General features: G+C 39.7%; 1 protein-coding gene across 1 annotated transcript; it reads right to left on the reverse strand.

Annotated features, from left to right (window-relative positions):
- Positions 1-4,944: 4,944 nt before the first annotated feature.
- On the reverse strand, positions 4,945-20,061 carry LOC121449246 (zinc finger protein 54-like). The gene is made up of 5 exons (XM_041653548.1): positions 19,857-20,061; positions 18,100-18,190; positions 15,138-15,225; positions 9,711-9,837; positions 4,945-8,004 (listed from the first exon to the last, which is right to left on the reverse strand). The coding sequence occupies exons 3-5, from the start codon at positions 15,165-15,167 to the stop codon at positions 5,990-5,992; spliced, it is 2,172 nt and encodes a 723-aa protein (XP_041509482.1). The 5' UTR covers positions 15,168-15,225; positions 18,100-18,190; positions 19,857-20,061; the 3' UTR covers positions 4,945-5,989.
- Positions 20,062-26,226: the final 6,165 nt, after the last annotated feature.

The following is a 26,226-nucleotide window of genomic DNA, read 5'->3' on the forward strand; positions in this document are numbered from 1 at the left end:
AGGCAGGCAGATCTCTGTGAGTTAGAGGCCAGCCTGGTCTACAAGTGCTAGTTCCAAGACAGGCACCATAAGCTACAGAGAAACCCTGTCTTGAAAATCATATATATCTCGGATTTACTATGTAGCTCTTGCTCCTTCCTTCCTTCCTTCCTTCCTTCCTTCCTTCCTTCCTTCTTTCCTTCCTTCCATCCTTCTTTCCTTCCTCCCTTCATCCCTTTCTTCCTTTCTTTTCTTTTGTTTTTGATTTTTCAAGATAGGGTTGCTTTGTGTAGCTTTAGTGTTGCTTTTATTTTGAATTAACCCAGTTCTATTATTTTATTTTACAATTTTACCATGAGGCTCATGGCTTGTTACCTCACATCTTGCTTGTCTGGCAGCTGCTGGCATCTCCCAGACTCCACCTTCTTTTTTTCTTTTATCTTTGCTTGGATTGGTTCCATTGGTCTCTGCAGTCCAGGCTGTCCTTGAACTCACAGATATCCACTTTCCTCTGCCTCCCAAGTGCTGGGATTAAAGGTGTGTGCTACCACAACTTGAAGTCACAGAGGTCAATCTACCTCTGTCCCTTGAAGTCACAGAGGTCAATCTACCTCTGCCTCCCAAGTGTTGGGATTAAAGGTGTGTACCATCACACCCAAACTACTCTCTTTCTTTCTTTTTTATTTTTAAGGACTTAACCCTTTTTTTAAAGCCTGCATATGTTTTTACACAGTGTAAACCATTTAGAGTTTTTTTTTAATTTCTTTTTAATGTAAATCTCTCTTTTTCTGACTACTGAGTCTTTAAGGAGAGGATTAAAGCTGTGGCTTTGATGGCTGGATCCAGCCCATTCCTTAGCTTTGCAGCCTCATGGCAGAGGTACCGCCAGAGGCATTTTTATTGCCACAACTCTGTGGTGGTTCAAGGTCCTTGCCAGTGTGAACTGTTCCACAGTCAAATGCTCTCTCTGTAGCAGGATCTCCTGCCTCAAAGGGCCAGAGTTTGCCCTGGCAGGATGGCCCAGAATGCTGGCATTTTAAAACAATGCAACTTTTTTTTTTTTTTTTTTTTTAGTTTTTCGAGGCAGGGTTTCTCTGTAGCTTTGGAGCCTGTCCTGGCACTAGCTCCTGTAGACCAGGCTGGCCTAGAACTCACAGAGATCCGCCTGTCTCTGCCTCCCGAGTGCTGGGATTAAAGGCGTGCGCCACCACCGCCCGGCACAACGCAACAACGCAACTTTTTTCCTGCTACGGCTGAAAACCAAGAAGCATGTGGTCAGCTTTTCATCAACACCATTTAAGTGTTTTGTGGCAGGACCTCTTAAAGAGCTGCAGGGTTTTGCATTTAAGGCTGAGTCAGGAAGTCTCTCATAGATGAGAGCACTTGCTTGCCTCTAGGAAGGAGAACAGACCCGGGAAACTGCTGCTACCAAGAAAACATGCTTTACTCTATTCTTTCCCAAGCTTTCTCAGGCTTTCTGTGGATACAGTCATCACGTGGGCACCATTCTGTAACATGAAGGCCAGGCTCATTGGAGTTTCTGTCCCACCCGGTCCCCCAGCCATTTAGTCCCAGAAAAAAAATCACACAGAGAGTCTACATTAGGTTATAAACGGATTGGCCCATTAGCTCAGGCTTCTTGTTAACTCTTGTAGCTTATATTAACCCATTGTTCTTATCTACGTTAGCCACACGGCTGGGTACCTTTCTCAGCCAGGTAGGTTACATCTTGCTTCTCAGGGGTCTGGGCAGGATTCAGCTTCCTCCTTCCCAGAATTCTCCTCTACTTCCTGCCTGGCCAATCAGCATTTATTTAAAACATGATTGACAGAATACAGACAATTTTCCCACACCAAGAAATAATTTTTATGAACTTTTACCTTAATAGTGACATTATTTAATAAGCTACACCCTGCTGTTTTAGGTGTTACATTTTTATAGAATTTAAGCAATAATTTCCAGAAAGGAACTTAAGCAGAACCATATTTTCAGTAATGGTAAACAAACAAGAGCATACCCAATATTATAGTTTGAAATTATGAATTTTGTTTTAAATTCTGTTGGTTCTGTTGGGGGTGCCCAAAGATGGGGACAGACCACCAAAGTCTAATAAACCAGAAGCAAACTTTATTCCAGAAACCAGATTCCAGGAAAACCAGAAGCAAACTTAAAATAAAAATTAAAAAAATACCACAGGGCACAGAAGCTTATCAGCTAGCCGACACAACTGCCAGAGATGGTGTTTGTTAGGCTGTGGTGAAGGCTGGTTTCTGAACCCATCCTTTTATAGTAGGGACACCAAACATTAGGTCTGAACAAAGGAATTTTTACAATCTCAAGGTAAAATTTAGATACAGATTGCCTTATTTTTTTTACATTAATCATAAACTGATTGGCCCATTAGCTCAGGCTTCTTATTAACTCTTATAACTTACATTAGCCCATTATTCTTATCTATGTTAGCCACATGGCTCAGTACCTTTTTCAGTGGTGTAGTCACATCTTGCTTCTTCTGTGTCTGGACAGGGCTGTTCAGATTGCCTTATTTTATAATCTCTATTAACAGAATTTTTTTAGTTAAATTAGTGTTTGCACTTAATCTATTGTCTTCCCTGGTATTTTAAGTGTTTACTGAAGCCCCATGGTCTTTCCTTTGATGCTGCCAGTTTCACATAGCAGGGATAATGCATAACACAGAGGTCCTATATCTATTTCCTAAAAGTTGACTCAGCTCATATCCATAGGCTGGCTCTCAGTTTGCAGAGAGATGCTTTGGCCTTGTAAATAGAGCTATGGATTTTAAAGTGAAATAACCCACTGTTAATAGTTAATCCTCAAGCTGCTGAGAAAGCTGCTGACAGTCTGTTCTTATTCTCCTAGGCTTACAACTTTATATTTCTTGATTTGTACACTCATATTTCTGGAATCTACATCTTTATTTTCAAGGACTCTTCAGTTCATTTATTATAAATATTAATCATTCGTTAGACAATTAAGAGAAGAGAATATCCTCCATGTAATGAGTGACTAACAACTCTGGTAATTCAAACAGCATTGACTTAGTACTATATGCCCTATGTATAATCATTTTTTACTAGAAGTTGGGCTTGTTTCAATTTTTTCTTTCTACCATGAAGCGCTCATTGATGAGTTATTCTCATTACTAGAGAAAAACAAAAAAAAATTTCCCATTAAGGGACCTTTAATATTGAGTTATTCTTACTCTTGAGGAAAAAACAAAAAATATTTTAACCAAAATTAAGCACATAAACAAGACAATTCTAAGCTTTGGGCTGGCTGTGCTTGCTCAGGGTGCAGCAGGGAAGTCCTGCCAGTTATTTTTCGTAATTCAGATGCCCCTGCTCTCTGCTGGCAGGCTGATCCTGAAAGAGTTGACAGACAGATGCAGCCCGAGAGTGAGAGTCAAAAAATCTTAATTTCTTTCACATTTTCCCTTTTCTATTGGGAAAAATTAAACATTTCTCCTTTCTCCATTAATTTTCTTTGTTTTTTTTTTTTTATTTTCTGCCTCACCTTTCTCTATTGTGGAGATACCTTTTAAAACTTCCTTCCCCCCATTTCTCTACTGGAAAGATTCTCTTTCCTGGATTTATCCTTTGTCTCAAGACCCATTTTATTTGTTGCTGCTCCTGAGATGGAGATTTTAAGTTCTACATGTTCCTGCCCTACCCTGGTGTCTTGCCTACTACTTTGGGCATATGTTATCTCCAGTCTTGGGGTACCTGGACCCTTCTTTCCTCGTGTACCACATCATTGGTCACCAAATGCTAGGGTGCACCAAATAGTCAGTTGAAGAGAAAAGGCACTCCAAGATGAAATTTAAGGGCAGTTTGGTAGCAGAAAGGTCCAGCCTCTTCTGATGGATTGAACCCAGAACAGCTGTACAAAAGTGTATTTATTGAAAGTTACACCAAGTATTTCCTCATATCAAGGTTCCTAATATAATTTACACGCATACCCCAAGGACTCTAGTACACTTTATTATGTATCCTTTGCAATGCACAATAATACAAGAGCCTCAGGTGTACCCGAGGCATCTTATGACCAAAGTCATGGGATGGCTCCAAGGCCCCTCCAGCAAACAATCACTGTATTCCACGAGGATTCTTCAAGGTCAGGGTGCTTCTAGAAAACAGCTCTTCATTCCAGTATTTACCCCATATAGTGATTCTGCTAAATTTCTTCAACAAAGGCAGGCACCACCATCCAGAGTGCTTGGGATTTCTAAACTGTTTGTCATGCCTGTAATGTTACATGCACAGCTTCTGTCTTTACAGTTTCTATCTTCTGCTATTTGTAAGGTGTGACACCAGGGTGAAGAATTTTGAAAGTGAACAAAAAATGAGACTTTATTAGAGCGTTTTCTGTTTTCTTTTGTGGGTATAGGACTTTACAAATTCAATGCATTTGGTGACTGTAATTTCCAAGAACAATAAGACATACAGATTAAGTAAGGTATACTTTTTTATGGTTTCTCAGTGTAATGGTCTGTTATCCCTTTAAGAGGCAAGCCCTGCATACTCCCCCTCCCTTTCTGTTTCTTTCCTTGTCCCCCTTCTCCTTCCCTAATCCACTAAATAAATATCCTACTTCACTCTGCATAGCATGCCTATCCATGTCTCTGTCTCTTACCTGTTGTATGGCTCCCTGCCAGGGACTTGCTCCCTGCCTGGAACTGGCTGCCTTTGGGACCTGCTGCCCACTGCCTCTGCTGCTCAGGGACCTGCAGCATGGTCTCATGACCCTCTGCCTGTTACAGGAGGTCCTCCCACTCCTCCAGCCTATCGGCAGCTGAGATACCAGCCCATTGGGGAGTGGTCTCTCTCCCTTTAAAAAAGTGGCCACTTCCTTCTCCTCTCTCTCTTCACTTCCTGCTCCACCAGCGACTAGACTCCCTTCCTGGTTGCGCAGAGGGCTGAGGGTGATCTGTAAGTTTTTTCCCCTTTAAATAAATACCACCCTATTAATCATAATTCCAAACTGGTGTGGCATTGTTTATGACTTACGCCTACATCTGCCCACTACCACCACTCAGGGACCTGCAGCATTTCTGTGACTGCGCACCTCAGGAACAGGGAAGCACTTTTATTTTTACCATTACACCCAGAACTATTAATTTTGTGATATACAGCACATTTAGAAGGAAAACTAAAGTCACATTTCTTTTACATTAGTAATTTCATCATCATCATTATCATCATCAACAACATTATTGATACAGGGTCTATGTAGTCCTGGCAGTCCAGGAACTCACTATGTAGCCCAGGATGACCTCAGACTCAGAGATCTTTATTCCTTTGCCCCTTGAGTGCTAGGATTAAAAACATGCACCACCATGCTTGGTAGTATTATCAATTTTCAGATTTTTGAACAAGGCAAATGTTTTTTTTATTACAGCTATTCCCACGGACTAGAGAAATGGTTTGGAGGGTAAGAAGACTGCTTTGTGTCCAGAGTGTTGTGTTCAATTTTCAAAACACAAAATTCCTCACAACTGTCTAAAACTTCAGTTTCCGGGAATCTGATGCCCTCTTCTGGCCTCCATAGGCATCAGACAAACATGTAGTACACAGAAAGTCTTGTAGACAAAGCACCCACAGACATTAAAAATAATTCATAGCTGTGATGGTAGATACTGGCAGGATTTGGTGAAGGGGGTGGAGGGAGGAGGATCATGTGTTTGAGGCCAGCCTAGGCTACACATTTTTTAAAAGCTGGGTAGTGGTGGCATATGCCTTTAATCCCAGCACTTGGGAGGCAGACACAGAGTCTGGTCTACGGAGTGAGTTCCAGGACAGGCCCCAAAGCTACAGAGAAACCCAGTCTCAAAAATCAAATCAAACAAAAATTCAGACAGTTACTATTGCAGAATTTTATTTGTGATATTTTACAAGATTTAAGACTTCATTAAAGGCTTTCACAAATTTCTTGTCTTTGTTTCTATAATGTATATTCTTGGGATTTGTAAGTAAACAATACCATATAAATGCTATGTCACATGATTTACAACAGTATTTTCCTCTTCAGTATGAATTCTCTGATGTCTTCTAAGATTTGAAAGGTGGGTATAGGATATACCACAGTCTTTGCACTTGTGAAGTTTCTCCCCAGTATGAATTTTCTGATGTGCTCTAAGATATGAGCAGCCAGTAAAAGATTTGTTACATTCCTTACATCTGTAATGTCTCTCTCCAGTGTGAACTATCTGATGTGTTCTAAGATTAGACATGTAGGTAAAGGTTTTGTCACATTCCAGACATTTGTAAGGTCTCTCTCCAGCATGGACTTTCTGATGTGTTCTAAGATCTGAAATCTGATTAAAAAATATGTCACAATCTTTGCATTTATAACGTTTCTCTCCAGTATGAATTTTTTGATGTATTTTAAGACTAAAATTCTGGAGAAAGGACATGTCACAGTCTTTGCATTTGTAGACATTCTCTCCAGTATGAATTTTCTGATGTGCTCTAAGATATGAGCATGTGGTAAAAGATTTGTCACATTCCTTACAACTATAAGGTCTCTCTCCAGTATGAACTCTCTGATGTGTTCTAAGCTGTGAGTTATGGGTAAAGAATTTATCACATTCCATACATTTGTACAGTTTCTCTCCAGTATGAATTTTCTGATGTTCTCTAAGAGTTGACCGTGTAGTTAAATATTTGCCACATTCCTTACATCTGTAAGGTTTCTCTCCCGTATGTACTCTCTGATGTGTTCTAAGATTTGAACGTTGGATAAAAGACATGTCACATTCTCCACATTTGTAAGGTTTTTCTCCAGTATGAATTTTCTGATGTTCTCTAAGATATGTGCATGTAGTAAAAGATTTGTCACATTCTTTACAACTGTAAGGTCGCTCTCCAGTATGAACACTCTGATGTCTTCTAAGATGTGAGTCCCGGGTAAAGGATTTGTCACATTCCATACATTTGTATGATTTCTCTCCAGTATGAATTTTCTGATGTGTTCTAAGAGTTGAATTCACAGTAAAGGATTTGTCACATACCTCACATTTGTAAGGCTTCTCACCAGTATGGATTCTATAATGTCTGTTAAGATGTGATATTTCAAGAAAGGACTTACCACATTCTTTGCATTTGTAAAATGTCTCTAGAGAATGAGTTTTCTGATGCCATCTAAGTGATGAATAGTGAGGAAAGGATCTGTCACACTCATTGCATTTGTAAGGCTTCTCTCCACTATGGAGTCTGTAATGGCTTTTAAGATGTGATAGCTGATGAAAGACCTTGCCACATTCTTGACAACTGCAATGTTCCTCATCAGTATGGATTTTCTGATGTCTCCTGAAACTGGAACAGTGGGCAAAGGATTTGTCACATTCCATACATTTGTAAGGCTTCTCTCCTGTATGCGTTTTCTGGTGGCTTTTAAGTGCTGAGAACTGAGGAAAGGACTTTCCACATTCTTTGCATTTGCAAAGTTTCTCCCCAGTATGAAGTCTTTGATGTGTTTTAAGATTTGCCCACTGGTTATAGGATTTGTCACAATCGTTGCACTTGTAGGGTTTCTTTCCAGTATGTATTCTCTGATGTACAGAGAGGTGTGAGGCGGTCCTGAAAGATTTCCCACATTTCTCACACTGGTATGGTGTCTCTCCAATGTAGATTGGTTGTTGCAAAAGACTGCATGTAGAGCTGAAATAGTCATCGTATTCTCCTTGCCTGTGTTCTTTGTTTGCAGTGTAGAGTCTCTGATCTTGAGTAATGCTGGAATACAAATTTTGAGATTTCTCACAGTCTTTAGATTTGTAAGGTTCTTCTCCAGTGTGGATGCTTTCATGTCTATCTATGTTCGATGAGTCAATAGAAGAATCCCTGGGGTTAGTGCATGTGTAGTTACTGGAGTTTTCTGTAGTTCCACTTGTTTTATAAAAAGCACTTGTGGAGGGATCATGAAGCACTTTGCCAAGTTCATTACACTCAAAAGACTCCTTTTCGGTCTTCACATGTTGATGGGCAGGATCACATATGTAATAGTTCTCTGAAAATGAATACAGTTCAGTTTATAGGACTTGTTTCAAGATTAAACATTTAATAAATGATTAAGTTCTCTCTTAAGTCAATCAGCAACTACTTAAATATTTTTCTCTCACTATAATTTTATCTATTGTCACAAAGCAGTCAGACAAGCTTCAATGGTATGTAATTAATAATAGATATCGCATCCTTATAGAAAATGTCTAATGGGACAAGATGGATCAAGAACTTAGAAATCATTAATTAGCTTTGAGATAGAGCTCACTGACTAATTATATTTAGAATGTATGACTCTACGTTTAAGTGTTTCTTCTCAGAAACAGATGAAGAAGAGTTTAATCCAATCCCAGGTTCAGAGTATTTACACTTACTAAGTGACAGACAATAAGGAGTACTGTTCTGAAGATCCAATTCCTTTAAAGATTAAAGTCTTATTTAAAAGCACCACAGGGTTTATTTCTTTCTTGAGAAAAAAAAAACATTATTCTTCAAAAGTAATGGATGCAAAGACAGTATTCTGACAGACATAGCTCAGATTGTTTGAGGCAGGGCTGTCATGGGCAGCTATTGCTTATGTCTATTCTCTACTGCCTGACCTCCACACACTGCTGTGTTTCTTAAATTTCCTCATAGGACTATTCTCAGGTCCACTCTGTACACTGACTCCTGAGATTATTTCCTAGAAGGGTGTCTGTCTGTGTATTTTCCACTGGCAATAAAATGAAAGATGTAACACAGGGATAATAATACAAGGATGGCAATTAAAGAATAATCCTACTTAATGGACTCCCATTAGATTTAAAATTTTGTAAAATTATTCCAATCTGATGTCAGCATTGCCAAATAAAATTGCATTTTGTACTAGTATTATCACCAAAATTCAGGGGCAATAGACACAATGCCTTTTAACAGTTATTACAACAGATGGGTTGCATCCTGGGACTAGATGCTATACTAAGTGAAATGATCAGGAATCCTTTTAAAAGGAATTGAATATTGCAAACACATTCTCAGCTCTTGCTTTCCCTTTCACTGGAAGCCATCACTGTTGTCCTCCTCACTCACGAGCCCATTCTAGTTGTGGCTACTCTCTCCTCTCCATATCCTAGGGCCATTTCATTTGCTCTAGAGGGGTGACTAGGCCTTGCATACAATAATCATGTTCTGTGAGTCAGCCTATGACTCATGCTAGAATTTTTAGAAAAAATACAAATGTCTAACACAATATTGTACTTAGTACATAAAGAAAACACAAAGTAGAGGAATCCAAGAATGACTTCCACAGAGAAACCCTGTCTCGAAAAACAAAACAAAAAAAACAAACAAACAAACAAACAAAAAAAAAACAAGAATGACTTCCAATTGCTGTTTCTTGTCACAATCTTGAGCGTATTTAGGGAGAACTTTCAGTTTGCATATCTCAACTTTTTCTCACAAGTAAAATCATGGAACTTTAAGATATGAGTATAAACTTTATACCATACTAAGTTTCTGAATGCATTGTGGAACCGACTGAGGTGTGATGCACGACACCGCTAACATGGAAAAGAAAAAGAAAAAGTTAAATAGCATGAAAAAGTTCTTTCCTACTACCAAACACTCCCTGGGCTCCTGTTATTTCCAAGAGAGCTTAACAAAGAGTTTATAACCTAACTCAGTAGGTACATACAAAGCACGAAATTATGAATTCTAGAAGCAAAATGTTCTTACCCACAGAGATCAGGTTGCTATAATTCTCCAACATCACATCAATGTACAAAGCCCTCTGAGCAGAGTCCAGGCATTCCCACTCCTCCTGAGGGAAGTCCACAGTCACATCCCTGAAAGTCAACAGACCCTGAAACAAAAAAGTACAGTTTGAGCAGGTGATCCTGGACAGAGTGCTTTCCTTGACTTAAGGAAACTTGAGATGAGTGAAGACAATTCCTCAGAAAGATGACTTCTAATATAGTCACATTCTATAACGAATGTTCTAATTCTGTGAAAATAGGATGACATAATAGTCTCACAAGCATATCCTTGCAATAAGACACACAAGATCTAGACAAGGTTGTCTATCTGTTATGCATCCTGTGTTATATTGCAGAGGATCACAGTGTACAAATCTCAGAAGGAAAATTTGTGAGGAAGAAATATGTTTTAAATGCTGGACCTGTAGACCATGCTAAAAATACTGACATGAATCAATTCTCTCCGTACTTGGGCCTTACATGACTATATTCTAACAGGCTCAGTTGGGATGTTTAAACTCTAGATCCAATTTCATCCTATGAAAAAGAAAAGGGGCACGTATGGAAGACAAAATTTATGATTGACTTTATAGGCAAAGAAATTTGTTGGTTTTTTTCATAATAACAGAGTGCAACAACACTGCCCACTGTCAGTTTTAACATCAACATGCTAAGTAGTCTATGGGATTATTTTTATAAGAATATTTGAGCCAGTAGCCAGTAGATAGAAAAATCCACATCAGCCACATTTGATAAAATCTAAAATTTTCTTAAGAAATTGGCCTCAGGAGCTGGACTGTGGTGGTACACATCTTTACTTCTAGCACTTGGGAGGTGGCAGCAGATGAATCTCCGTGAGTTCAAGGGCAGCCTGTCTACAAAGGGTGTAGTTCCAGGACAGCCTCAAAAGGTACAGAGAAGCCCTGTCTTGGAAAACACACACACACACACACACACACACACACACACACACACACACACACAAAAAAAAAAAAAAAAAAAAAGAAAGAAAGAAAGAGACCTCAGGCAACTTAGAAAACTAACAATTTCAGAGGATTTGAAGAGTATTTTACTCTAAAAGTGTTGTAAAAATTGAGGGAAGTCCAAAAACATCAAATAATATTTAAGTTTCAGCTCAGCATGTACACATAAGTGTAGTAACTTTGGATGCAGTCTGGAGTGCATCAATTTCCTATAAGTTAATGAAGATATTAAATTCTATAAAATTATTGTCACCTTTCAGTGTTCTGCAAATGTAATGGCTCATGAGAAAATCTGAGCTACTGTATCTGAATTTTGTAGTCTTCAATGTGTTCTTGTTATTACTTATGCTGTACTGTCTAACAGATTTGAGGTTATTAGTGTTCATGGTTCTTCCTTTATTTCTCTAGAGATGGAAAGTGGTGATATATTCTGTTTGAGCCACGATTCAGAAACAGAAAAGCAAACCTGAGGGTCAAAGGCCATTTCTGAGATCTCCACTTTAAAACATTGCAGCTTCAGCGGGGGACAGAGCCATTGCTCTCAGAGGAACTGATTAGGGCAAAGTAATCATGAAGAATGTTCTTTCTGCCCCAAATGTGATGGATTATGCACATCAGTCAGTCAATGCCTTAAGACATTATTCCTGATGAATTCCACATAATGCTTCATAATGAGCTCCAGCCAGAAAGAGCTGCACAGTGGGATCTTGTTTGGGGCAAAAAAGAAAAAGAGAAATAAAAAATCCTGATCTCAAGCCAGGTACTTGCCTTTAATCCCAGCATTGGCAGCAGAGGCAAACCTCTCAGCCTGGTCTACAGTGCTAGTTCTAGGAGCAGCCAGAGCTACACAAAGAAACTGTCTCAGAATGACAAAAACAAAAAACTTCTGGTTTGGGAAGTTATCATTGAGCATCCCAACCAAGTGAGTGATGTGAGCAGCAATTCTCCTGAGACAAACAGATGGCAGCTGTCAACAAACACATGGTGATATTAAACACCAAAGAGAAATGCAAGCAGACTGCAATCTTAATCTACACCCAAGAACATCATTTTTATGGTACAACCAAGTCAAATGTGCAAGCCATGTTTTGTACTTTCTAGTGCACTTAAATTTTTAGTATTAGAATCCAAGTATTATTTAGCATTAAAAACCAAGCTTTATCTCTTAATTGCACATATTGCTAAGATGTTGTGACAACTATCCCATGTGTTTCAGTATGTTCCCTTTATACCCAATATTCAAGGAAGTGAGACAGTTCCCACAAATAGAGTCTATATGTCACAGGAGTCCGCACTCACTAATAAAGATATAGTTTACCTTCTACAGCAATTAGGCATCAACATATGTTTTGTTCATGTGTTAAAGTGGAAATATTTTCAAAATTACAGGTCCTAAGTTTATGTGAGATATTTGCCCTTGGGAAAAAGTAACTAATATGGGAAGGATAGAATGGAGAAAAGTACTATAGGTGTAGATTTATGGAATTATATTGTATAGCTGTAGTCATAAAGACAGTCAGGTTTAGTTATACAAATAGACTGGAGAATAACATAATATAATAGAGATCCCAGAAAGACTACCATAAAGCTATGCAAAAAGCTTTGACAAGGGGCTGGTGAGATGGCTCAGTGGTTAAGAGCACTGACTGCTCCTCCAGTGGACCCGGGTTCAATTCCCAGCACCCACATGGTAGCTCGCAGCTGTCTGTAGCTCCAGTTCAAAAGAATCTGACATCATTATACCAATGCGCATGAAATAAAGTTAAATAAAGTTTAAAAAAAAAGCTTTGACAATGGAGGCAAAATGATACAATACAAAAATATGGTCTTTTCCATGTCTGGGTCCATGGCTGCTGTAGTTGAGGTCTGTGGCATGTGTTACTACAGGGGCCCATGCAAACTGTGCCTGTTGAAGTCCAAGGGCTGTGCTAAGCCAGCAAAGCTCCTCACTGGCCCTGTTCTTCAAAGGCCCTGGAGTAGAGTCCTGAGGAACATGGCTCTGCCACTCATAGTGGAGACTCCCCGCCCCAACAATTGGGAAAGCTGGCCCCACCCATTACCTGAGAGGGGTGGTACCAGAAGTCTGGAGTGAGAACAGAGCTACCTCCCAGGCACACATCTAGTGCTTTGAGTTGGCCACCCCAACATCTACCCTCTATGCTTTGCTGGAATGAGTGAAGGGGGTGGACCATAAACTCAGGATCACCATGACGTTGGACAGTGTTTTGGTGAAGGTCTAATACCGATGGTGTACCAGAATAAATATAACCAACAACCCAATATAGAATGAACAACTGCAAATAAAGCTGTTTGGACAAAAGGGTCTACTAAGTGCCACAGCACAGCTCCCAATGCCACAAGACAAATAAAGAGATGATGGAGAGGTGGGAAAGATGGAGGACCAAAGTGTTCTTTTCTGTTTGTTTGTTTTTGCATTATTATTATCATTACTACTGCTTTTTGTTTTGTTTTTAGAGACAGGCTTTCTCTGTAGCTTTGGAGTCAGTTCTGGAACTTGCTCTGTTGACCAGGCAAGACTTGAAATCACAGAGAGCAACCCGTCTCTGCGTCCTGAGTGTGCCACCACTGTATGGCTATTATTATTGTAATTTAAATTTTTTTTTTTTTTTACTTTTCTATCTTTTATTTCTTTTTAAATTTTCCTTTGTGGGTGATGTTCCAAGGGTGAAAGGTAGATACAGAGGGACTGGGTTGCATGGTGTGAAATTCACAATGAATCAAAAAAAACTTATTTTCTTTCTTTTTTTTTTTTTCGAGACAGGGTTTCTCTGTAGCTTTGGAGCCTGTCCTGGAACTAGCTCTTGTAGACCACACCAGGCTGGCCTCGAACTCACAGAGATCCACCTGCCTCTGCCTCCCAAATGCTGGGATTAAAGGCGTGCACCACCACCTGGCTAAAAACTTACTTTTAAGAAAAAATATTGCCTTTTCAACATCTGGTGCTGGCAAAACTGGATTGAGGAGAAGAATGAAATTAGATTCTCATCTTTCATTTATATAAAAATCTATTCAAAATGTATCAAAACCCTTATTTAAAACCAGAAACACACAGAAACATTGAAAACTTAGGGAATACCCATGAGGATATTGGGATGGGCAAGGACTTATTGATTACAATGAACACCAACAGCACAGGAACTGACCCAAGTGTCAATAGATGGGACAACATGAAAAGCAAGAGTTTCTGTCCATCAAAAGGAATAATCAGCAGAGCACACAGACACCTACAGAGCAGGAGAGAATCTGTGACACTTTGGATAAAGGCTCATATATATAATTTACAAACAATTACAAAAACTAAATACCAAGGAAATAGAAGTGCCAATAAACAAATGGGCAAATGAACTGAAAGACAAATTTCAAAGACATATACACAAGTGGCCAATAAATACTGCAAAAAGTGTTCAGGATCCCTAAAATGCCATCACAGAAACACAAACTAAAACTACATTGAAATACTGCATCACTCTAGGTAGAGAATGGCTGTCATCAACCCATCCGACAAATGTTAGAGAGGATGACGAGAGAAAGGAAGCCTCATAAACTGTCGGTGTATGTGGGGGAATGTAAATTAATACAGTCATTATGGAAATCAGTTTGTACATTATTGAAAAACTTGAAGAGAGAATTAACACATGACCCAGCAACATCAATCCTGGGAACATAGCTGGAGAAATCTACACCCCAATATAGAGATATTTACACCCATGTTTACTGCTTCTGCATTCACCACAGCAAAGTATTAGAAGCCACCTAATTATCAAAAGATAAATGGATAATGAAAATGGTATTTATATAAAATGGAATACTATCTAGCTAAAGAGAAACATGTAATAAAAATTTGCAGGAAAATGGATGGACTTCAAATGTGTAATATTAAATGAGGCCATACAACATCAGATAGAAGAAACCACATTTTTCCTCATATGCAGAATCTAGCCAATATTATGTGTATATGGAAAGAATGTATATGTGGGCACAATAAAACATGGAGAAAAGAGAACAAGACAGGTTAAATACCAGGGTTGAGGTAGGATTGAATGCAGGTAATGATCACATGTTATGACACAGGATATAAAGCTAATTGCCTTTCTAGCTCTAATTCTGCCACAGATTTTTTTTTCATGGTAGATAAGTTCACAAAAATATATTCAATAACAAAAATATAAAATTCCATGTTAGGCTGCAGAGCTTCTGTTCCCAATGACGACTCTAACCGCATAAAAGTACACTGAGTTGCCTATTCCTTAGGTCTGGTTAATTGCAGTGTGTGATTTTGTTGTTGTTTCTTTGAATATTTTTCATAACAAAATTCAAAAATTACCAGAAGCAAAAAATCAAAAGAGTTGGAATATCTGAATATATAACATTTCTATTTGAAAAAAGTCGATAGGATAACTGACCTGGGACATGCTTACTGGAGAATCAGCCATTTCTTTCTGTTTTCCTTGAGTTTTTCTTTCAGGATCAAGGAATAGATGGCTTGCTGCCCTTTTATATAAGGGGTCAAAAAGAAAGTGCAAAAATTAATACTGAAAGCTGTTAGAGAAGAATGACAAACTACTTGAAAAGACCCAAGCAACAGAATATGACCAGGTGTTCAGACAATGATTCCAAATCCACAAGAGCATGGAACGACATTTGAAGCTTAAAGAGAAAATCACCATCAACAATATTGTTGCATCCAGGAAGTTATCTTAAAATCGATGGAGACATTAATTGCATTTCAAGATATTTTCAAGTTAACATGTTTGATTTCACTAAGCTTTGCAAAAAATAAATAGAGGCAAAATTTATACAGGAGAATCAGTGGATTTATCCATGAGACTATAGGAAATAATAAATTTCATGTGAAGAATAGATAAATACATGAAACCTAGGAAGTAATCATTCATGGGCAAAATAACAAATCACTAATTCTCACAGAGCAGAGAAATATTACTATTAAACCAACCAACAACATCAAAAATGAAAACATAAGGAATAAAAACCCTAGCAACAAAATATCTATCCACCCTGGAAATCATTATGGAGAATCTACAATTAAATAATATTTCCTCAAGTAAGTTAACTCAAGTGAGTTAACTCAAACACATGACCCAGCTATTTCCATTCCTTGGCATATGCTCAAAGGACTGAACATCCTACTCCACAAATACCTGCTCAGCCACGATCATTGCTGTTCTACTCACAATAACTACAAAATGGAAAGAGACTAAATGTCTTTCATCTGACAAATGGATAGTGAAAATGTGGTACATACACACTATGGAATACTATTCAGCTGTTCAGAAAATTGAAATAGTGAGCTTTGCAGCTAAATGAATGGACTTGTAAAAGATCATATTGAGTGAGGTAACCTGGACCCAGAAAGACAGTCACTGCATGATCTCTCTCATAGGAAGTTCCTGGCTCCAAATCTTCAGATGTCAGTATACAACCTGGAATGACTGTAGTAAAAAGAAAACTAAAAAGAGACCAGGTGTGGTAGCTCATGCCATTAATCCCAGCACTTGGGAGGCATAGGCAGGCAGATCTCTGTGAGTTGGAGGCCAGCCTCATCTACAGACTGAGTTCCAACACAGCCAAAGATATATGGAGAATCCCTGTCTTGAAAAAAAAAAAAAACTCAAAACAAACAAACAAACAAAGTAAAAAGAGAGTGCTGTAGAACGTGGATGAGTAATAGAGAGGGGAATAATGGAACAAGTGATGTAAAAAGGCAATGGAAAAACAGGGAGGGATTTAATTATGGAGAAGGGAAAGATGTAAACAGAGAAGGAGGGTAAAATAACAGTAAGGATGTTTAAAAAGTCATAAGTAGTCATATTATTATTCATCCACCAAATATGACTACAATACATGTAAATCTGTGTAAGCATATACATTTAGAATGTAAAGGAAAATTTCCCATCTGAGATAATAATGTTCCCACAAGATTCATAGATTTTTCTAACAAAACCACCAACACCAGACATGAGAAGTCTATTTTGAAATTGTTGATCAGATCTGTCCAAGAGATTCTCAAAACATTACAGGTTACTGCACTTGTTCATGGTTGCTTCCCAGAGGTAGAAGGTGAGTGAAAGAAGCTATGCACTTCAGTCACAGACGCCAGAGGACTCAAGATGGATCAGAATTTACGGCTTCCTGCCTGAGGACTATCTTTCATGTTTCTGAAGTTAACATGCACACTTTCAAAGGAAGGAGTCAACTGACAGTCCTATCCAGCTACAATACTTAGGACCCACAACAGAGATCTGCACTGCACAATAGCCGTAAGGATGCAAGAGTGGTACACATATCTAAATGGGAAGCAACAGCTTACTAGTTGAACTTAAGACACTTCCAAGAAGAGGGAAATCATGCCTAGTAATGGAAACCTAGCCAGTCTCATTGGGGTTAGTGGAGCCATGGATCTTGGAGAAGAAGCTATAACCACTATCCATCACTCACAGGCACTCTCCATCTTCAGCCTACAGGCACATAGTATCCATAGGCACCATTCTGTAGGCTGAAGATGGATGCTGCAACATACAGAACTTTGGGTAACTGTCCGGGCAGTGTGATGTCTCTGTCAATTCTAGTGTTTTGGAAGTTGCTTACAATGCACTTCCTGTTTACTTAGGTAATACTATATCCTTCTGGAGTCTTTGACAAAGTTTAAGAAAGATAGTTATAATTATAAAAGATAGATTAGATATAAAACTTTAGACTAACAAAGATAGGATAGATAATATTTTCCTTAATTTGACAAATATAAATGGACTAAATATTATAACTATAATTCTTGCTTGATAACTGTTTTGTTATATGTAATTTTACTATGTTAAAGTTAAAAGCTTCCTTTTTATTTAGACAGAAAAGGGGAGGTGATGTGGGATTTCCCTCTGTATGATGTGAATGTGTTTTGTTATCATTGATTAATAAAGAAGCTCCTTCGGCCTATGGCAGAGCAGAATAGAGCAAGGCAGGAATTTCAAGCAGAGATAGAGGAGAAAAGAAGGAAGAGTCAGAGAGATGCCATTTAGCTGCCAAAGGAGAGATGCTAGAGAACCTCATGGCGATACATAGATTAATAGAAATGGGTTAATTCAAGATGTTAAGAATTAGCTAGAAATATGCATGAGCTAATTGGCCAAGAAGTGTTATAATTAATATAGGTTCTGTGTAATTATATTTGGGTCTGGGCACCTGGGAAACGAATAAGCAGTCTCTGCCTACACACTAGGGCAATTCCGAGGAGATCTTTCCCAGTCTCTGGAATTTTTTCTAGTAAAACAGAATGTGGCAAACTGATTGTATGTCCCACTTACACATTATCTTGAGCCCCTTTCCATCCCTTCATCAATCTCTCCACCATACCTGGATCCTTAGCTACTCTCTCCTTCCTCTTCACCTTTCAGGCCTCTTTGTTCTGCTCCACAGGTGAGCGGGTCTGGGTGATCAGTGAGCCCTGCACATGAGAAAGATTCTTCAGAAAGCACAAAGATTTCTCACACAGAATTGCTCTGTGGATAAAGAGAAAACTAAAGAAAGGATTCTACAAATGATTCCCCAGTTGTCCTGCAGGGTCAGCACACTCAAAATATTTAGAAAGCATTTTCAGTTAGTGTCACTTGAATGCCACTTCTAGTCACAGATCAGTCAAATCTCAGGGACAGAAATGGAACTGAGTAACTGGTATGAGATTATTATACACTAGTGATGTTCACAATTTATCATGGACCCAATAGGACGGTAGCCTCGCACCTCTCAAAGGGACACACACTTGCAGAGTAGTTTGTCGAGAAACCCTAAGGAGGAATATAAGCAACTGCAAGCAAACTATTCTCACCCACAGAAACCAGACTGCTGCAGCTCTGCAACATCCAGTCTCTGTGCAAAGCCCCCTGAGCCGAGTCCAGGCATTACCCTTCTCCTGGGGGAAGTCCAGTCACACCACTGGTGTCAACAGACCACAAAATAAACACAACAGTTAGAAAGAACAGAAGAACAGCAGTTTGGTCATCTAGGGACAGTCCTTTTCTTTGAATAAGGAGAGGAGAGGAAAGACTATTGTAGACATTTTTCTGATATAGATGAGCGATTATAATTATTTAAGAGATGTATTTAGTACTATCCTAAACAATACCTTTTCAATTTTTTTCCCTCAGATGCATCCAACATAGGGTTCCTCTGTACAGCCCCAGCTATCCTTAACCTAATTCTATTCTTGCTCTGTAGACTAGGATGGCAAGAAATGCCAAGATCCACCTGTCTCTGTTTCCTAGATGCTGGAATTAAAGGCGTTGCCACCACCACCACCACGTGGTTTTTAATGCCCTTTCTAACTGTTAAAATATGGTGACTTAATGCCATAAAAACGCATAGTATGCTTTTTCAGGCTCTAAGTTGCACATTACCTTTTTTTTATTTTTATTTTTTATTTTTTTTGACATAGGGTCTCACTATGAAGCTCTGACTGTCCTAGAACTCAATATGGAAATCATGCTGGCCTCCAACTCACTGAGGTCTCTGGTCGTCTTTGCCTCCCCAGTGGTGGGACTAAAGGTGTATGCCTCCAAGCATGTCAAAACATTCTTCAGAAAGCTGTATTTACATTACAGTCCATACATCTCAGATGAAAAAAATAATGGTGGATAAAAAGTTTTCTTTTATATGTTTACAGTCATAACTATGGAAATTGCAAAAAACTATACTTTCCGATTCAATTACATTCGCAGGCGTTCTTTCCTTGATGAATATATAAAAGCGCTCCAAGAGTCAAAGTCCCTAATTCTATGCCATTCTGTTGAATAGGGAAGTGGTTTAACGTAGACGTTAGCCGGGATAAACACAAATTTTAAAAGCCTGGCCTTTTCCACCGTAGCAAAGAGAACCGTGTTTGCAAATATCAACACATAAATTCAAATACTCTACCACATTTTTATAGTAATATTTTGGAAATAAAGATCAATAAAAAAGAATCAGGACTGGTCCAGTCTTATTATGTAAAATTTATCGATAAGGGAAGACATCCACAGTAGAATTTCGGAGCCGGCTTAATTGTGCACAGCAGAGAAACTGCTCGCACCCCTGGTCCCTTCCCTCCTGGGTCCCAGCCCCGCAGCTCCTCTGACCTGGGAGGTTCCAGGGCCGCCGCGCTGCAGTTCCTCCACGGCGCTGCTGACTTTCCCAGGCCGCCCCGCGGTGACAGCGGCTCCCGGGAGTTTTCGCGTCCCAGTGACACGCGCCGCGTCCTCCGCATTCAGGTCTGCACCACTCGGTTCCACAAGGTGCAGGCCCTCTAGTAACGAGATGGAATGGACACTCGACACTTCCGGCTTTGACGCCTCAGTCCACTTCCGGGTCCTCTTACACTGTTTCCCAGCTTCCGTTTACGTCACTACTCTAATTCCTCCCACTTCTCCATCTCCATTGTTCCCCAACTCTCCTGTTCCTCACACCCTCCCAAACGCTTTTTCACTAGAGAGTCTCCGTCCCACTGAGACCGGTCCCTCCAACTCCGTCTCAGGCCGCCTTCCACACAGCTCCAGCTGTCAGGCTGCCCTGGACCCGCTCTGCACAGCTCCCCACATGCTTGCTGCCAGCCTAGACCACAAGTGATCTAGGAGGAGGCTGTATCCGGGTGTCTGACCCCACAGTGAGTTCTGAACCTTCAGATAAAAGGCCGCCTAACCTCGACTTGACTACCAGACTCCCGGGTTACATACTTAACCAAACGTTAACACGCTAAATTAAGATGCCAGCTTCCCATCACCAACACAAACATAACAAGCCCAGACCAAATTCTGACATTTTGATTTTGGGAGAATCATTTCAGGAACTTGGATTTTGAAAAGAAATGGGTGTCTTATGGTGGTGGTGAGTCTATTCCTAATAGCCCACCGGTGAGTTCCTCCCGCGCTGTACTGCTCTCACCACTAGATGGTGGTCTTGTCTTTTACTCAGAAACAAGTTTGTCTTCTGTGCTGCCTGCTAAGGATGCTTTGAGATAAAAGTTTTTTTGTTTGTTTGTTTTTTTTTTTTTTTTTTAAGGCGGTGGTGAATTCAGAAACTCCTGCCTGTGCCAGATGCAGAAAATAATTAAGCTTTGTGGTTCCTGGTCTAAAAAACGTCAGTTACACCATCCCATATATGGCTCTGGGAACACTGAGGAAAATGAGGAGGAAAGGGAATGAGAAGAGAAAGAGGAAGAAGGGCTAAGCATTCTCTAGACTCCATACAGCTGCTGTAATCAGTAACTAACAGCAACTGTACTTACCTGCGTTGACCTCACACTAGACCACAGTCAGTCTAAGAAACGGAAAGGCTCACAGGACTCACTCTTTACTTCTCAAATGGTGGCTGTGAATGGATTGTGGAAGAATCACTGCTTTCAGCTGTAGTCGTCTGCTGAGCTCCTACACATAGCTCCAAATCCACAGTATTACAGATGGGCCTTGTTAATTTCAGGGGATCCCAAGCAAAATCAATAGAAATGAACACAACAGAGACATTTGTTGGAATTGTGGACTAAGATAGTAGACATGTAGGAAGTGAAAGTATTGTATTTGAGGCGCGAGCATGCGGGAAAACACACACACACACTTAGGTGTGTATAGACACATATATATGTATGTGAGTGTGAAATAGTTAATAATAGATAAAAATTATCTTTGTTATTCCAGTTGGATTTTCTCTTTGAACCCTTGCTTTTCTTGAACTTCCTTTGTAGACCAGGCTGGCTTCAGAATCTCAGAGATCTTCTTATCTCTGCCTCAGGTATGCTAGGATTAAATTGTGACCCATCCTGCCCAGTTCAGGATTTTTTTAAAATGACCATATCAGGTAGTAATTTTTTTTGCTTGTATCAATATTTGTTGGGGTTAATTTTTTTATTTTTTCAGGACTGGCTGTCCCTGTGTAACAGCACCGATTCTCCCAGAAGACCCTTTATACACAATGATGGCCTCAAATTTACTGAGATCCACCTATATCTGCCTCCATTATGCTGGAATCAATGGAGAATGCCATGGAGGCCTTCTTATAATTTGGTTAATATTAAGTAATACTAAGAGTCAGGGGGAATCTTCTTTTTTTTGCATCAAGAAGATTCTTTTTAATCTATTTTATTTGTGACAACATTTCACTGTGTGGTCCTGACTCTCCTGGAACTGCAAATACCAGGCTGGCTTTGAACTCTCAAGTACTGAGATTAAAGGTATGTGCCACCACTCCCAGATGTCAAGAAGTATTTTAAGTATCCTTGCTGGTAGTTTTTCTCTGAAATTTTGTTATAATCCTGTCAATCTGGTTATGGGGTTGTATTAAGGGTGGTGTTTCAGTTACATTGCTACTGATGTTCTGTCTACATATTTATTTCATGTTGTTGAAATTTGGTGTGCTATTTTCACCTGGAAATCCATCTATTTCATTTAAAATTTCAATGTAGTGTAATAGAAGTTTTTAAACAAGAGATTCAGTGGATCTCTCATTTCTATCATGTAGGCTGTTCGGTTGCCTTGGGTAACTGTCAAGACATGATACCATGCTAAGTGGTAGAGACACACACCTTTAATCCCAGCACCCAGGAGGCATAGCTAGGCAGTTCTCTGTGAGTCTCAGGGCAGACTGCTCTATGGAGTGAGTGCACAGAAAACCCTATCTCAAAATAAAAACACAAAACAAAAGGCATAATAACACAAAGTTATGTATAGCTGACAAGGTCAGGCAAACCTTTTAACTCAGCACTCAGGAGACATTGCCAAGGGGAACTCTAAATTCAATGTCAGCAAAGTCTACAAAGTGAGTCTCAGACAGCTGGAATATTGGAGACCTTGTCTCAAAATAAAGTAAATTGTTCCCTGAGGAGTACTGTTCATTGCAAGGTTCCAAAGGAGGAAGCCAACCAACAGCCCTAGCCAGCTATGATGCTTATGAACCACATCAACTGTCATTCTGGCACAATAGACATAAGAATGTAGTAGTGGCACGCATACCTTGGTGGTAAACAACATCTCTTTCATTGGACTTAAGACCCTCTTAACAAAAGAGAAATCATGACTGGCACTGGAACTTCTGACTTGTGCTGGTAAAGACATGAATCTTGGAGGACAACAAGCAACCACCACTTTACTAATCCACTATAATTGCTAACAAGTAACTAAACATTTTTCTTTGAACCCACAGGTAAGCTTATTCTTCACCCCTCATCAAGGAAGCATCTCTTTTCAACAGAAACCACTACAAGAATCCACAACTAGTCAAAATGCAGAGATGTGCAGCCCAGACCCACTGAATACATCTCTTAAACACTCCTGTATCATTTTTTGAAGAGGAGCTATAAAGATTAAAAGAGGCAGAGGACCAGAGAGTTTGGTGTGAGATTGTGTCCCCTAGTATACTAGTCAGTGTTCCCTAGAGCAACAGAACTTATAGAATGAACACACATACATACATACACATCCACACAAACACGTGTGTGTGTGTGTGTGTGTGTGTGTGTGTGTGTGTGTATATATATATATATGAATGTATGAATGACTTACAGGCTGCTGTGCAAATAATCCAACAATGGCTGGCTGTAACAGAAAGTCCAAAAATCCAGTTAGTTGCTTAGTTTACAAGGCTGGATGTCTCGACTGGTCTTCTATATATGCAGGAATCCCAAAGGGGTAGGGTCCAATGCCAGTGAAGAAATGAATGTGCTACTAAGAAAATGAGCCAACAAACAGACAATGAGCAAAATGATTCCTATTTCCATGTCCTTATATAGGCTTGCAGAAGAAGGTGTGTCCCAGATTAAACATGTATCATGGAGCCTCTCTATTCTGACCAAAGGTGTGTGTCCTTTAGTTTCAAGATGTGGGTTAATGGCATTTATCTTCATATCTCAATGTTCCAAACTAGGAGTGGATTCAGTTAATTCAAAAGAAACAAAAATATCCTAACAAGTGTGCCCTCCATTTTTGAATTGTAGTTCATTCCAGATGTATTCAAGTTGACAACCAAGAATAACCATCACACTTAGCAATGCTAGATCTTTGTTTATAAAATCTTTCCAACATGACCTCCCAAATATAAGTTGAACAAAGACAAGAACAATGAACATTCAAAAGTGGATGGGGAGGATTCCACAATGCCTCAACCTTACACAGAGAATTATAGCTACTGGGGGATGCTTGGAGCAGGAGAAATAATATCCCCCAGGAAAGAGTACACTAATTGATTATTCAATCCCAAATGGTCAGCACTGAAAACACACATCCAATTGACATTATATGGACTGAGCATTTTATTTACAATTATGAATGTATACACATAGACATTTATGTATACAGGAAACATTAATGAAAAAGATACCATGAATTTGAATGCAAGCATAGATGGTATATGGAAAAATTTGTAGAAAGGACAGAGGGAAAAGAAATGTCCTAATTATATAATAAGTTCAAAATTATAAATCTGAAAAAGTGAAACTAAAATGAAACAAATGAATCAACAATTACAAACCCAGACTAAAACTAAATAAACAAACAAGTATATACCTATCAGATAAATGCGGACTAGGACTCCTTTAAGTTTCCATGCGGCCCAAGCTACAATGATAATAATCAGGAACAGAAATGATAACTACTGTTGGCATAAATGTTGGGAAAGGAGATCAAACACTGAGAATTAGGACAATTAGAGAATAAACTTATGAAGTCAGTCTGGTGTTTTCAATGACTAAAAGAAGGAAAACTAGTCTGCTATCTAATTACTGCACTGATGTGTGACACTATTTCTGTGACAAATGATGGCAACCATCTACTAAAAGAGAGAGGGAACCAATGAAATCCAAACGTTCGAACCAATAATGTCTGTCTTGGTGAACCAGTGTGATGTGGGAGTAATTTCTTTCTAATCTGTTGCTTTCATTGGTTAATTAATAAAGAAACTGTCTAGGCCCATTTGATAGGCCAACCCTTAGGTGGGTGGAGTAAACAGAACAGGATGCTGGGAGAAAGAAGCCGAGTCAGGTGGTCACCATGATTCTCCCACTCCAGACGGATGCAGGTTAAGATCTTCCCTGGTAAGCCACCTCGTGAGCTACACAGATTATTAGAAATGGGTTAGATCAATATATAAGAGCTAGCCAATAAGAGGTTAAAACTAAAGGGCCAGGCAGTGTTTAAAAGAATACAGCTTCCGTGTAATTATTTCGGGTATAAAGCTAGCCGTGCGGGTGGCCGGGTGCCAGGAATGTAGCCTGCTGCTCTTATTGCTACACCAGTGAGATTCTGTTTGTTTTCTCTATTGGGGGTGCTTTGTCTGCATGTATATCTGTGCACCATGTGTGCTCCTAGTGCTAGCAGACCCAGAAGAAGGCATTGGATACCCTAGAGATAAGAATGTAGATTGAGTGCCCATGTGAGGGCACTGGGAATTCAAAGTGAGTTTTCTGAAAGAGCAGACAGTGCTCTTAACCACTGAGCCATTTCTAAAGTCAAGTGGACCAATGAATTTTATTGGGGTGACTTTATTGGGTGTGGGTGAGGGTTTACTTACAGAAGCAGAAAGGACTCAATGTCAGCTGTTTCATCCTGTGAGGGTGATGACTAATGAAGCTGGAAACCTGGGGATCACAACACAGATTGTAGGCAGCTCAAAGGAGGTTGGAAGTGTCTTTTAAGTCACTCAGTAACTCCTCCAGGTGTAACATGAGTAATAAAAACTGAGAAAAAAATTGGTGTTGTAGGAGCTGCGGGCCTCTTCCCACAGCCTGGTTCCTGGCCACCGGCTAGCTTTACCTGAAATAACAACACACAAATTGTATTCTTTTAAACACTGCCTGGCCCATTATATCTAGCCTCTTCTCAGCTAACTCTCACACCTGGACTAGCCCATTTCTAATAATGTGTATAGCACCCCAAGGTACACTTACCGGGAAGATTCTAGCCTATGTCCATCCTGGGTCGGAGCTTCTTCGCGTCTGCCCCAGAGAGCAGAGCATGGAGTCTGGCCCTGAGAGGAGCTACATGACTTCTGAGCTCACTTTCTCTTCCTCCCAGCATTCTGTTCTGTTTACTCTGCCTATCTAAATTCTAACCTATGAGGGCCAAGGCAGTTTCTTTATTTAACCAATGACCTTCCTCCATCATATTGGGGTTCAGAAAATCAGAAGCAGTCATCCAATAGAGAGCTCCTACCTCTATAGAAACTTCAGACTGAAAAGAGTGAGTTCATGTCTCATCCCACCTTATATTCCTCTCTAGTGCTGGTATTAATGGTATGCACCACCACTGCCAGGCCTATATGGATAACTATTGTGGCTGCTGGGGTTAAAGGTGTGTTGTAGTAATATGAGTGGCGGGGCTGCGTCCCCACCACCCCGGCTGCCTGCTAGCTTATGCCCGAAATAACAACACACAAACTGTATTCATTCAAACACTGCTTGGCCCACTAGCTCTAGCCTCTTACAGGCTAATTCTCATATCCCGATCAACCCATCTCTAGTAATCTGTG

This window comes from Microtus oregoni, unplaced genomic scaffold (genome assembly GCF_018167655.1).
Source record: "Microtus oregoni isolate MIOR12 unplaced genomic scaffold, Mior012 000006F_ref0000085, whole genome shotgun sequence".
Classification (NCBI taxonomy): Eukaryota; Metazoa; Chordata; class Mammalia; order Rodentia; family Cricetidae; genus Microtus; species Microtus oregoni.

Bases quoted from the DNA above. Each gene is read 5' to 3' on its own strand.
- LOC121449246 (XM_041653548.1), bottom strand. From the start codon at position 15,167: ATGGCTGATTCTCCAGTAAGCATGTCCCAG. The intron at 9,838-15,137 runs GTCAGTTATCCT...TTTTTGTTTCAG, and splicing joins CTCCAGTAAGCATGTCCCAG to GGTCTGTTGACTTTCAGGGA. The intron at 8,005-9,710 runs GTAAGAACATTT...ATTCATTTTCAG, and splicing joins TAGCAACCTGATCTCTGTGG to AGAACTATTACATATGTGAT.